This window comes from Esox lucius, chromosome 2 (genome assembly GCF_011004845.1).
Source record: "Esox lucius isolate fEsoLuc1 chromosome 2, fEsoLuc1.pri, whole genome shotgun sequence".
Taxonomy (NCBI): domain Eukaryota; kingdom Metazoa; phylum Chordata; class Actinopteri; order Esociformes; family Esocidae; genus Esox; species Esox lucius.
Genome location: NC_047570.1, coordinates 18,101,779 through 18,116,943, shown reverse-complemented (window position 1 = coordinate 18,116,943; position 15,165 = coordinate 18,101,779). Strand labels below are relative to the sequence as shown.

Below are 15,165 nucleotides of genomic sequence, written 5' to 3'. Positions count from 1 at the left end.
CTCTCCATCCTCTTTCTCAAGTACCTTTTTCTGTCAGTCCATCTCTGGCAGACAGTGAAGACAGGTTAATCTCTGAACTTTATTACATTTCCTCAGAAATAAGCGAGTGCCATGTGATGGGTCTGAGGACACAGCGCAGAGGGGGAACAGAGAACGGAGGGAGGAAAAGAAAAGGAAGTACTCTGCTGAGGCACACAAATGGTTCCTAAGGAGATGAGGGGAGACTGGCCACAGCCCAAACGGACGACTCCCGTGGAGAGGGGTCCTGCGTTGGCTTTGTAGAAGCGCCACACTCAACTAGGCCTGGGGGCACAGTCGCACACCAGTTACAGAATGATTCTCCACAAGTGCAAAGTGTTGCAAAACACTGCAAACCCGTGACGCAATATTTACCACAAGGAGGAAAAGCTTGACTATTTTGCAATATATTCCACCTCACTACACAGGGGGCGCTAACAGCTGTTCCAGGAGGAAAGGGGAGTAGAGGATTGAAAAAGGAGTTTGTGTTTGAGAGGGGTTCAATGAAGAGGTCGGGGACCGCGACTGGGGTGTGTTTAGATGCTGACCTGGTGCTGCACAGAGGAAGCACCTGTATGGAGCAGAGCCCAATTCTGTTGAGCGGCTCCTCACAACAAAATCAGCTCTTGCAGTTTCCTTCCCATCCTCCCTGGCCCAATCACTTCCTCATTCATCGCTTTCCAGCCAATCACTTCAAACCATTTATAGCCTCACAGCCGATAGCCTGGGCTGCCCAGGGACCAATTACGGGGTCTGTGAGTCCAGCCTCTCTTATTCAAGCCTGAGGTTTTCTGTTTCACATTAGCCATGCATTGGAACGACATTTTTGGGGGCTAGTGAAAGCATGAAGAGTCAAACAAAAGGGTCAGAGATGATTTATCACTGGTACAGCAGCCCAGGCCCAGCAGCTAGCAGAGAGACTACACAAGTTGGAAAAACTCACAGAAAACAGTTCCCATGAACACTGGACTGTATTTATATAGTTCAAGATTCCCCTCAGTAAGACTTGAAACATGGGAATCTTTCGCAAAACCATTAATCAAAACCAACTTCAGCCAACATAGTAAAGAGTGTGCATGTAATATATGTGCGCATATGAAAGTTTTTTCTGCAGCGCCCATCTTCTCTTCACCATGCTTGGCGACTTACAATAGGTCCTGGGAGTTCTGACAGCGCAAATAAGCCAAAGGCCATATAAACCCAGCAGTGATTTGGCACCCCTTAGAATGGGTGCTTGTACAATCCTAGACCCCCTTTAATGTCCATATCTGCACCGAAGAGGACATTCCATAAACCCACTGAACTCATGTAGAAGTTCTGGGAAGCCTGGGACAGGGACAGATCAGAGAGACTTCAGACGGAAGGGAGAAAACTACAGTTAAAACAGGAACTATATAGACACGGAATCCAACAGAAACACTCTGGATGCCTGCAGTGAACAGAAAGACCTCCTGTCTGGATATATGGGAAGTCCTGGGCTTGGCATAGTTAGCCTTGCCTTCAGGAAACTGCTGTAAATCGGTCCTACAGTCACGCTAGTCATGCCCAGTCATGAAGCTGGTCTGTACTAGCACTGATTAGAATCAGCCCTACACATGATGGCAGAGATAGAGACTATTAAGACATGGATGGGTTCAACACAGGAACTTGTGAACTGTGGTTCCAAATAACACAGAATGAGAACAGTATGCCCCTCTAAACACAACGCAGACACAGAGTTGGAGGTTAAAGGCCGCAGCCCTTGAAAACATCACAGAGATGGAGAGATGGGGCCTTCTCTGAAAAGGGTGACCCTTAGAACAGGATGTTACGCCTTCAGTGACAGAAACTACACTGTTCGTCAAGAAGAAAGGAAGCGGAGTTCTGAGAAACGCTGGATTCCACCTTGAAGTGTGTGCATGTGCGAGTGCGCAGGAAATGACGCATTTATTTATGAATCTGCTTCCTACCTCCCAGATCTGTCCATAGATAATGAAGAGACATTGGCATGGATTGAAATGGGACCGGAAAGGCAGGTTGTGTTAAATATCTATACCTCAGTAGCAAGGCATTTGCCTCACATCCTTGAAGAAAAACAGCAAAAACTTTTTCTGAATACCTGGGAACTACAAAAGTACGTGGCATTTAAAAAAAAAAAAAAAAGACCCACCCAAACACCAGCTTTTCCACCCAGCTCACGCCATGCAGGTGTGTGTAACTTCTGCCTGTCGATTTAACCCAAACCAATTACAATGCCAAAGGGTCAGCTATGTAATTATAGCCAGGTTGAAAGCTAATCCCTGGATAATGACAGTCACTGACACTGGATGGATGTCTTTAATCAGGAGGACAGGAGAGAGGAGACCATTAGGAAGGCCAGTAAACCACACGAGACAAGGTACGGCCCTAAAATAGCACCATATTCCAGCAGGGGCACAGGTTTAATAGCAGGATTCGGAGCTTCATCAACAACATTGCAGGTTTTATGAGCTGAAGCAGTGATGGAGTAGAGATGCCTGAGGACGGCCAGGAACAGGGAAAAGACCGACACCAAGCTGACAAACAAGTACTACTACTACTACCAGAGCTCTAACACGCAACAAGGAAAATAATATCTTCTCGGGCCATTTGGCTACGGGCCTAATCCGCGTTTAACAGCGGGCCAACTACAACAGTGAAATAAGAAAAAGGTGGTTGTGTTTTTAACAGGGACATCAGAGTGGCTCACTGCTGTAAAACCCAGCCTGGGGCTCGAACTGCTGAGTCCCAGGGGTCTCGACAAGGACAATCAGGGGCTCGTAAAACCCGGTCAGCTGCAGCATGTGATCCTACCAGCCTCACTCCACTCCCAAACAACACCTGCCCTCACCAGGCCAGCCCTGCCAGCCCCACACCACGGCTGGGGCATGCCATTACTCACAGGCCCTGCTCAGGCAACTGGAACCCTCATGTTCGCCTGCCATTATTCCAGGGAAGGCAGAATAACTGATTAGAGCTCTACGACGACGTCTGGCCACGGATGAAACACCGAACCTCGCTGCATCAAAAAGATAATTAAGTATGCCTATTTCAACAGAGGGTCTCTCTCCACAAAAAGGGATCATTTCATTTCTGCATGACTGTTTTGCAGTATCGGTTCATCACGCCTTCATTAATATGTATAAAGTTAATGCATATTAATGCTGGCGTGATGAACCAGTGCTGCAGATAACTGATGTATTTTTGGCTGAACAGATGTGACCGTTCTGTGTAGTCTCCTTCATATGGTGTTGTCATTGTTCTGCATTGCCTCTGTTCAGGGTTTACACCATCATCCTAACCTTACAACACACACACACTTCCCCAAGGGTTTAAAAACATCATCCTAACCTTACAACACACACACACACTTCCCCAAGGGTTTAAAAACATCATCCTAACCTTACAACACACACGCACACACACACCACCCAGAGGGTTTAACACCATCATCCTAACCTTACCACAAACACCACCCAAAACACCCAGAGGATAAAGCACCCACACCTTAACCATACCCCACACACCACTCAGAGGGTTTAATACCACCATCCTAACCTCACCACAAACACCACCCAGACGGTTTAACACCACTATCCTAACCTCACCACCCAGACTGGTTTAACACCACTATCCTAACCTCACCACAAACACCACCCAGACGGTTTAACACCACTATCCTAACCTCACCACAAACACCACCCAGACTGGTTTAACACCACCATCCTAACCTCACCACAAACACCACCCAGACGGTTTAACACCACCATCCTAACCTCACCACAAACACCACCCAGACGGTTTAACACCACCATCCTAACCTCACCACAAACACCACCCAGACGGTTTAACACCACCCAGAGGGTTTAACACCACCCAGAGGGTTTAACACCACCATCCTAACCGCACTACAAACACCACCCAGAGGGTTTAGCACCCCACCCTAACCTTACAACACAGACCACCCAAAGGGTTTAACAGCACCACCCTCAGTCCTCCCCTCATTCCCATACTCCAATCATCTAATTTATTACATCACACTTCATTCAGCTGAGCAGGCCTCTTCCTGCATTAGGGCCTAGCTGTCCCCCTTCTTCACATAATGGGTTATTCACTTGTGTGTGTGTGTGTGTGTGTGTGTGTGTGTGCGTGCGTGTGCGTGGGCGTGGGCATATGCATGTGTTTATAACCTAACTATATTATGGGGACAAATAGACTACCGTTCAAAGGTCTACAGTGTAGACGTTGTTAATGTTGTAAATGACTATTGCAGCTGGAAACGGCAGATTTTTCTGGAGAAACCGACGCCTCACAGGTCCTCAAGTGGCAGCTTCATTACATAGTACCCACAAAACACCAGTCTCAACGTCAACAGTGAAGAGGCGACTCCGGGATGCTGGCCATTTTTTCCAATCTTCGTCTGTCCAGTGTCTGTGTTCTTTAGCTCATCTTATTATTTTCCTTGTATTGGCCAGTCGTTTCATTGGAACAAAGGACTGATGGTTGCTGATAATGGGCCTCTGTACGCCTATGTAGATATTCTATTAAAAAGCTGTTTCCAGCTACAAGTCATTTACAAATTAGACAAATGTCTACACTGTATTTCTGATCAATTTGATGTTATTTTAATGACAAAAAAAAAGTGCTTTTCTTTTGAAAACAAGGATATTTCTAAGTGACCCCCAACTATTGAACAGTAGCATACATCCCCAAGCTGTGTACATCCCCAAGAAACATTTCTAATGGGGATTTTTTTCCTGTCCCCATTTAGAAAAAATACATTTTACAAGTGTTTTAGGCAAAAGTTATGGCTTGGTTTAAGAGTTGTGATTAGAAAAAAGGAATTTAATGACAGAAGAATGAAGGTCGCACAGTGCGTCACAAAGCCAAAACACACAGAGGATGAGGTATCTAGAAACTACTGACCTGAATGTGAAGTTAACATGGTTGCAACATCATTCTGTGAAAATCCTGTGGTTTCCCAGCAGCCACACTGTAGGTGTTACATTCAGAATCTCTCTATCCCACACAAACACTTAATGCAGTATGAAAGCTAATGGCATAACAGAGTCAACTCTCTTCCTATCAACTGGAATCCAATGCATGTCAGAAATACAGTACACTTTTAAAGCAAAGTAGACTATGTCCAAACCGAAGAGGGGAAACAGCCCCATGCTTGTATTAAAAAAGTACATCCACCTGATGTTGGCTGCCTTATGGCCCTTTAACACTAGGATATCTTTGCACAAAAATATCAAAGATGATTCGAGACTTTTTCTGTGAAAACTTGCACAAGTCGTCCGTTAAGCAATAGCTTGTTAATAGCTTATGACTAGCATAATTAAAGATACACTTATCCTTGTGGGCTGATGTTGTTGCTGTAACGGTAACATTATGCAATACAACATTATCCGGTCTTGAGCTTACATCACGAAACAAACGTGGCCATTAAAAACTCTGTGGATACTTGCGAGGTTGCTATAGGAATATAAAATGTTATTGGCATTTCTGATTAGATCCTATATCCATACAGGATTCATTTCACATGTCTGGCAATATCTTAATAAAAAAAACTAAAACATTTGTAATTTCAATCCTGTCCATCTCACGTCTGTATATGTTACTACAAAAGAACAGGTCCTCTAATTATGCTAGTCCCATCTGAAATGACCCCCTTTGAGAGAAAAGTCAGAGTCTGTCAGGATCTACTCGTGGTTTGAACAAGAAAGCGATCATGTGAAATTAATGTGTTTTGTGCCAATTAATATGACAAACCAAATTGCATGCAAAATATTGCTCACACTTCAACACATCTCAGATGCAACAGCACTGATGTATAAAGAAAAAGCTATGAATTTTCCACGAGCTGAAACCATTCTCAAACGCAAATCACAAATCTCAAACAAATCTCTTTATACATTGTTGTATAAAGGATATGAACTTTCTATGTCTTAATTCACATAAAAGCAACAGATCTTTTGATTTCCAAAAAAGCCCTTCATTCAAATTTCTTAAAAAAAAAAAAAAAACAGAACAAAGAAATAAACGTCAAATCACAATTACATTATGCCAGATGGATATGCTTTATGGCTATTCTTTACCTTTGAACTTTTTTAGGTGGAGGAAGAAAACGAGGGTATATTGTTATTATTCAGCTTTGTGTGGCCAAATATTTTTAAGATAAACTACCAGAAGTAGCTCATAAATAAAAACATCTAGATAGTGGAAACTAATTTGAGGCTAGGGAAGTTGCTGTGTACATTGATCCCTTGAATCCAGTTTGAAATCATCTCAAAGGTTACGATAGTTTAAACTGAAGAGCTAGGGAAATGACTATGCAAAAGAAAACAAATGTATCTACAGTTTTCTGCTCTGTCTCCTAGTGTAAATGAGCCCTTACTCCTCAAGAAGAGTCCACAAAGCAATCCAAGGGTAATCTAAATGTCTGGGCTGACTTGAATACCACAGTGCTACAGAGAGAAAACTCTAAATTTCATTCTTAATCTCCAGGATCTGCCTGGCTAAAATGGAGGACTTCTAAAAGCAGAAGTAATGTCAGTGGAGCATGTCCCTGCCCCTCTGTTGTTCTAGAGCTAGGCCAGCTAAAACTATGCACAAAAAAATATTGTTTTTGCCAGAGCAAGGATCAGAGCCAAGTAAAAAATCTTTGCTCTGACCAGTGAAGATTAGCTAAACTTGTCTCTGCTCAAATGAGTGAATCCAAACGTATTTCACCATTTAGACTCCAAGTAGCTTTTTAAGTTTCCACGTTTTGATCCTTACATGATGATTGGACAAACCTACTCAGCAGCCAATCACTCACTCATTGACACACAAGCACACTCACTTCTCACAGTTTCCTGGACACAGTCTGAGTATGTCTATGATGGTCATGTCTGGATTCCTAATTCCCTGATGGCAAACACATATTTAAAGGCTTACCAGTAAATACAGTAAAAACAAAGCTAATGGCTATTTCACAGTGAGATTACACATTAGTCTATGGTCTGTGTCTTGCAGCATAAACAGCGTTCCTGATGATCGGTAAGAAATGCTTTTGGTTAGAATGCGAGCCTGTAATCAGAAACGGATGCCCTGTGAAGATGGAGTCTACTCTATAGAAATGTAGGAGGCCTAACATCAGTCAACAAAGAGAACGGAGACTCATAGGTCAAGCCTGCCTCGGGGTGGGATGTCTGGCTTCACGTCCGACTCTGACCAAGCGCCTCAATTACTGTCACACACAGGGGAAACAGGGGTCACCCCCACCCCCCCACAACCGCCCTCCCCAAACGTTCATTACTGTCCCTGGTTGGCCAGCTGACTGCTGCAGATGTAACTTAACTACCACACTGGCATGTGAGGGCTGGTCACGGGTCAGGCTGGCAGGGCAAGCTGATTAAACCCTACTTAGATTCCTGAGAAGGAAGAATAACTGGGTCTCCCTTTTAATTAGGACCAATCAGTCAGCCACACCTCAGTCTACATGCCCACATCACTAACAGTTCCTGTCATTATACACCCCCTAAACAAAATACAGGAGAGTCAGAGGTAAGGTTAGGTTTATCTGCAAACCATCCCTTAGACCAGAATACAATCTGTGGCATGCCATATTTTCTTGCAAACATTTTGTTAGCTTGCTCCTGTGATTTCGCAATGTTCCCCAGTTATTTCCCCCACATATGTTATGTTATCCAAAGGGATCAAGCAATGCACTCACCCTGTCTGTGTCATACATCTTTATCTCTCTTTAATTCAATTTCAATCGAATGGGCTTTGTTGGAATGGAATACTTCTGTTTACATTGTACAAGTAAGTGGAAAATTAGAAGCCTAGTTCAGCCGGACCGCAACAAAACACATTAATCATGGCTGCCCTCACGAGATTCAAACCTGGGTCGCCCACGTGAAAGGCATTGTCATTAACCACTACACCAGCAAGCTGCACAAATTCCAGGCATTAGTATAGACTCTTCACATTATATTATTTTCACTCATTAACATCATACCAAGTTTGAATATTTTGTTAGACACCATTAACTAGTGTTGAACTGAGTAACGTTTCTTATTAAGTTTACCTCCACCACAAATAGCATCTATGAACAAATCCTCTCTTGCCACTGGCCGTTTTAACAGCTAATTAGCCATTTGTGAAAGACATAGGTACAGTATCTATCAATATAGGCGACGATAACTAGTGATGGCCATTCAAGGCTTTATTAGTGTTATTTGAGGAGCAGGATATTATGCTGGCAGCACTCAGATTTTCTTTATCACAATAAAAGCCATAATTGAAATGTATACGGCAATATAGTCAACAATCTAGTCTGTGAAAAAGAACAGACAAGAATAACATTGGAACAGACATTAAACATAAAATGTACAGACAAGATCGTTAACTATACTAACTCATATAATTCAATGATGGCTTTTAGTTTGAAAAAGAAAATCTGAGTTAGCACTGCTAGCATAATATCCTGCTGCTAGAAGAACAGTAATGAACCCTCAAATGGCCATCACTAACGTTAACTGACTTGAAAAGACGAGAGAATCGTGAAGCCCAGCGAAGTGTTTGTCTATCCAGAACAAATCCAAATATCCACCAGAACTGTTTTATTTTAGGCTTCGTAGCTACATAAAGTTGTAGCCAGCAAAGTTTTTTCTGTCCTGAACCTCAAGCATAATATGTTCTGACTGTTACAGGAAGTGAACATGGGACCTGTTTTTACGGAGCCCGCATCTCTAACCACTACGCTATTTAACAAGGGGAATTCAATCACTCAGTCAGTCATTCACTCAGTCAGTCAGTCAGTCACTCACTCAGTCAGTAAGGAGACATTCGGCTCCGTCTACGCGGTCCGGCAAAAAAATAACAAAAGCAAAAACAAAGGTAAACATTTCACACATCTTTTAAAGGGATAAAGGCATTTGAATATCATGTTAAATAGTAACAAGAAAATAGAGATGAATATTAGTTAGGTTCACAACAGTTTGTCCTTTTCTCATGACGACAGGATACTAGGCTTGCTGCTATGTTCACACATTGCTGTATTTCGCATAACAGATACAAGAGTGTAAAAATGTTTGATTCAACTTCAGTATCTTTGTGGGTCTGAATGATTGGAGGAAAATGTGTATCTAGTATGGTCACAGATTTGTCAAATAAGAAACTCCCTTTCCACCTAATTTTGTGGGGACTGTGCACATTGCCAGTCGTCTCTTCAGAGATAGCACTTGACAATACGAATCTGGCTTAAATACTTAAATCAGTTATAGAGCCCTTTGCACTCTACAGTTTTAAAGTATGAGGGGTCTAGTTATTAAACAACTATTAACCAAAAAACTGTAGAAATTAGCACTATACCCACATACCTCACAACTAAATTATGACTATAGCCACAATGATCAAAATCCTCATCTCGGGGAGATGAGTTTGAATGCTATCTTGCCCTAAACCTGCCCCTGGTGCAAGCTTGGTGAGCATGGACTTGGTAGAGAATGGCCACCACAGGCAGTCTGATCTTGTTTTTGATAGGAATGGAAAACCCTTCTTGCCTCTCAGGACAAACACAGTCTTGAAATTACCTCTCCCACCATCTTTGTCGCAGCCAACTAGAAAAAGGCACTAATAATGTCATAGGAAATGTTTCTCTTAAGCACACTTACAGTGGGGAGAACTGTATTTGATACACTGCCGATTCTGCAGGTTATCCTACTTACAAAGCATGTAGAGGTCTGTAGTTTTTATCATAGGTACACATCAACTGTGAGAGACGGAATCTAAATCACATTGTATGATTTAAAAATTATTAATTAGCATTTTATTGCATGACACAAGTATTTGATCACCTACCAACCAGTAAGAATTCCGGCTCTCACAGACATGTTAGTTTTTCTTTAAGAAGCCCTCCTGTTCTCCACTCATTTCCTGTATTAACTGCACCTGTTTGAACTCGTTACCTGTATAAAAGACACCTGTCCACACAATCAAACAGACTCCAACCTCTCCACAATGGCCAAGACAAGAGAGCTGTATAAGGACATCAGGGATAAAATTGTAGACCTGCACAAGGCTGGGATGGGCTACAGGACAATAGGCAAGCAGCTTGGTGAGAGGGCAACAACTGTTGGCGCAATTATTAGAAAATGGAAGAAGTTCAAGATGACGGTCAAGTCTGGGGCTCCATGCAAGATCTCACCTCGTGGGGCATCAATGATCATGAGGAAGGTGAGGGATCAGCCCAATACTACACGGCAGGACCTGGTCAATGAACTGAAGAGAGCTGGGACCACAGTCTCAAAGAAAACCATTAGTAATACACTACGCTGTCATGGATTAAAATCCTGCAGCGCACGCAAGGTACCCCTGCTCAAGCCAGCGCATGTCCAGGCCCTTCTGAAGTTTGCCAATGACCATCTGGATGATCCAGAGGAGGAATGGGAGAAGGTCATGTGGTCTGATGAGACAAAAATAGAGCTTTTTAGTCTAAACTCCACTCGCCGTGTTTGGAGGAAGAAGAAGGATGAGTACAACCCCAAGAACACCATCCCAACCGTGAAGCATGGAGGTGGAAACATCATTCTTTGGGGATGCTTTTCTGCAAAGGGGACAGGACGACTGCACCGTATTGAGGGGAGGATGGATGGGGCCATGTATCGCAAGATCTTGACCAACAACCTCCTTCCCTCAGTAAGAGCATTGAAGATGGTTCGTGGCTGGGTCTACCAGCATGACAACGACCCGAAACACACAGCCAGGGCAACTGAGGAGTGGCTCCGTAAGAAGCATCTCAAGGTCCTGGAGTGGCCTAGCCAGTCTCCAGAACTGAACCCAATAGAAAATCTTTGGAGGGAGCTGAAAGTCTGTATTGCCCAGCGACAGCCTCGAAACCTGAATAATCTGGGGAAGGTCTGTATGGAGGAGTGGGCCAAAATCCCTGCTGCAGTGTGTGCAAACTTGGTCAAGAACTACAGGAAACGTATGATCTCTGTAATTGCAAACAAAGGTTTCTGTAGCAAATATTAAGTTCTGCTTTTCTGATGTATCAAATACTTATGTCATGCAATAAAATGCTAATTAATTACTTAAAAATCATACAATGGGATTTCAGGATTTTGTTTTAGATTCCGTCACTCACAGTTGAAGAGTACCTATGATAAAAATTACATGCTTTGTAAGTGGGAAAACCTGCAATATCGGCAGCGTATCAAATACTTGTTCTTCCCACTGTATCTCACATCCATCAAGAAGAAGAAAATAGGCTGTGGTGCTGCTGAGGGAGACCCATTCCTGACACAACACGTTTGTCTTCCCTCATGTGCACTGTTCAAAGTTCCATCTCACCCACGCTCCAAAAGGGCGTTCCAGTCAGGAAGCTCCTGTCAGATCATCAGTTCATGACACTCGCTGAGAAAAAAGGCTAGCGTTAAATGCTTCTGTAAATAAGACCCTACACGAAGTGTACAATTGCTAGCCTAGCTGTGGGATGTTACATTCAAAACAAAAAAGCATAGAAAACTGCGGCAGTGTAGAGAATGATAACATGTCAGATGGGGTGGACATTTTCTGATTAACTTATTATTTACCAAACAAAAGAGTGGGCTGAACATGTGGTGGCCTTCAACCTCCTCCCCTTAAGTACTATAAGCTGTGTGGAAAGCAGAGTGATGAGTGACTCTCTCAGGACAAACAAAAGCTCTACACAGGTGTGTGCTTTGTATGGAGGTTTTGATCAGCCACCAATAGTGAGAACATAAAAGAAGAGACATGTTACCCAGAAAGGCAATGCGCAGTAATTCAGGTGACTGGGTTTAGTCTGTTTGGGTGAGTCATTCCTCTGGTATGGATGAACTGATAAACAAAACAGTCATCAAGGGGATTCAGTGAAGACCACTGCCTCTGGGATACTAATATTTAGCCTAAATCCACAGCAGAAGCGCAGTGCTTTACAAGTTATCTGGTACATAAATCCCACATAACACATTTTCAATCTTGTTATGACTGCCTCAAAGACAGGCAACTTTCACATTTCATAGAAACAAGAAATCCAATTTAGTTTTAGGTCATTCCACACTAACAGGCAATTGGAGAATTGAGGTGTAGATCAGCACTTCCTTTAATGCGCATTCCCTAATAATTTCCTTGGACATTAAACACACATAGACACTAACCAAAAAAAATTAAACTGGTGAAAGATGTCCATCAACTCACATTGCCATGGTTGACAAAGCCATGTTTACTAGCTATGCGGTTGGCCTCATCCGGTCCTCCAGCGATGTGGACGGCCCATGTGTTGGTGTAGACATTCTGGCCTAGCGACGTACCAAGCCCAGACACCAGCAGGACCAGCAGGGGCCCCAGCAGCAGCAGCTCAGCCAGCCAGGACCATGAGCCCTTGGAAGATGGACAGCCCAGAGCCATGGGGTCCTAGAGCAGTGTGGTCCCTGAGCTCAGGGTCTCTCTGACAGGCCAACGGTGCCCAGAGTAAATACGGGTACTCAGAGAGACGCCGTGGGACAATCACTGCACAGGAATCACCTAAGAAAAAAAAGAAAAAAGAGCGAGAGCGAGAGATTGTTACCAACGCGTAGCAGAGCGCAGGACAATGGGGGGAAAAAAACAACTGTTATAACTGTTATTCAGAGCTCTGTAGTAGTGAGCTGACGCAGCATGAATTGTCAGAGATAGCAGTTAGTCCTGCTGAGGCTAGCTGACTGGCTACATCGCAACCATGACAACAGCTTTACAAAAGGAGAGGGAGTGACGTGAAGCTGTCAAAATGTACAGGGGAACAATACCAGCTTAACAATGGACTTCAATTACTTTTGAGTTAGCGGCTGAGTCCAAGGTCGTTACTTCCCCTTACATGAAGCTACAACAATTGTATTGTATTTTAAATTACGACAGGCACTTTCAGTGAAAATAATAATAATTAGTTAAAGGAAAAAAAGCACATGCCAATTAATGTACCATTACAATTTTGATTGCAATGGCAGACCATTTTTGTGTGTGTATGTGTGTTTTCAGAAACCGGTTTGCCTGCCAAGCTAACAACAAATCCATGAGGAAGAAGAGGAGGAGTCGTACAAATACTACTAATATTACTAATGATAAGAATACTCATCCTTCTCCTCGCTGGTACCAACATATATAATTCACTTTTAGGTGAATGCCCTCTCTACCTCAGCTCACTACATAATATCTGCTACTCTAATAGCGCTTCCAAAGATATTTCACTCTGGTTACTCCTAAAGCCAGTTCTTCCTTTGGTCGATACTGATTTCAGTTTGCTGCTGCCAGTGACTGGAATGAGTTCCAAAAGACCCTTAAGCACGACACACGTCTGACTAAAATGAAATAAACAAGCTGATATCGAACAACGGCACCTGTCGATTCCCAATTCCTACCTATATACACACATGTGCATGACTGTAATTTTACTTTAATTTATATATTTTTTTATCTTAGATTATTTATTGTTGTTCTGTGTATTGTCTTGTCTTGCAATTGAATGCCTTTGAGAATTGGTCCTCAAGTGACTCACCTAGTTAAATAGTTTTAAAAAACAAATAAAAACACATTACTCCAAGGAGTACTACTGCCCGGCTTTCCTGTCTTTTCTCAGGACTGGATGGAAAAATGAATGTGTCTTAACATGCATTATGAAACACTCATGTATCATACACATAGGCAGTACTTCACCTCTCACTTTCCTGCTGCAAGCCAAAGCAGAAAACAAAGTCACCCAGAAATGACTAACCTAGCTAGGTCTTGACTCATGGGAATACTTGGAACTCCCATTTCAGACAAACTCTTCCAAGTAAATTGAATAAAAAAAACACTGAAAGCACAGAGCTCCCTAACCACTAACCGAGTGTTTGAGTTAAGTCAAACCAATCAAGAAGAAATGTAGCCCCAGTGACTTCAGAGACTGTTGCTGAGGTTGCTTTAAAATATCTGTATTTCTGCTGAAAAGTTAAAAAGAGAGCACTTGCCCTGTTCCTCCAAAATCCAAGAACAGGTTTTACAGAACTTTGGCGATTCCAGCATTATGGACATTACATTTTAATGCAAAATCACAATTTTGTCTCACAAAATTGAGAACTTTTTATGTCTCTAATTGCAAAGCACTCTTGAAGAAACATTCAGAATATTTGGCATCAACTGTTGAAGCAACAAAATATAGCACAAAATAGCCAAAGTAATCTTTGGAAAAAGGGAAAAACACCTTTAATTTGTATAATCTACAGAAGGGGAAGGAGCTGCCAAATTAGCTGCCAAAGATTGAATGCCTTGTGTCTCCAAGCAAATTTAAAGGATTGCTGAAATTTTAGCTTGAGGACAAATATGCCTGGTTTTGATACATGTCTTTGTGCCTGGTAATGATTCTGTTGATGTTGGTGTCCATGCTATGTTTTGCAATATATTTATGTAAATCAGGCAAACTTGAAAAAGAGAATTTGTAGTTAATGTCTTTCCCTTGAATAAATAAAGGTAAATAATAATACAAGATAGCCCTTAAGGGAGCATATACTTAAATAGGTAGACTTGTAAGTATTAGCATGTTGGGGAAATTGAAGTCTGTGAGTTCATAAATCTATAATCTGAAAGGGATGTCAATTCATATTGCTTCTGGCTCTCAGGAATTTTGGTTGTGCGTTGAACTTGCCTTGATGTCCTAAAACAGCCTTTGCACCTGTAGTTCACTTCTTTTTTACCTTATATATTTGATGATGTGTACTGTAGCTATAAAACCAAGCCTTTTCAGTAGTAATCCATCCAAAACCATACATTCCTATGATGTATGTTCCATAATGTACATTTTTGACAATACCATTTCTCCATTTCGTAGTAATAGGTTAGCAACTAATGTGACATTTCTTGAAGACATTTTGTGAGACTCACAAAGACTAATAACCCACACTGCAACACTTATTAGACACATACTGGTTGTCTAAGTACTGGAGTTACATTTTCACATCAGTGGCTAACTTTAAACATATCTACACAATAATACAAGCGAGTTAAAAATATAGCTCCACACTGATGGTCCTAGCTCAGATTTGTGTTTATCTGGATGCTATTGCAATGCAGAGTGCAAGTGTGAAAGCAGTGACCATGAGGAAAAGGCGAAAACTGCATTGCTTTAAG

The 15,165-nt window shown here is 42.3% G+C and overlaps 1 protein-coding gene across 3 annotated transcripts in view; it reads right to left on the bottom strand.

The window, feature by feature from the left end:
- The window catches only part of furina (furin (paired basic amino acid cleaving enzyme) a), a 100,938-nt gene that overhangs the window by 77,668 nt on the left and 8,105 nt on the right, over positions 1-15,165 (bottom strand). For all 3 annotated transcript variants that reach the window (XM_010879675.4, XM_010879685.4, XM_010879669.3), the window contains exon 2: positions 12,226-12,552. In XM_010879675.4, coding sequence (XP_010877977.1) covers positions 12,226-12,435 — 210 coding nt within the window. In that variant the 5' untranslated portion in view covers positions 12,436-12,552. The remainder of the gene's footprint in view (positions 1-12,225; positions 12,553-15,165) is intronic.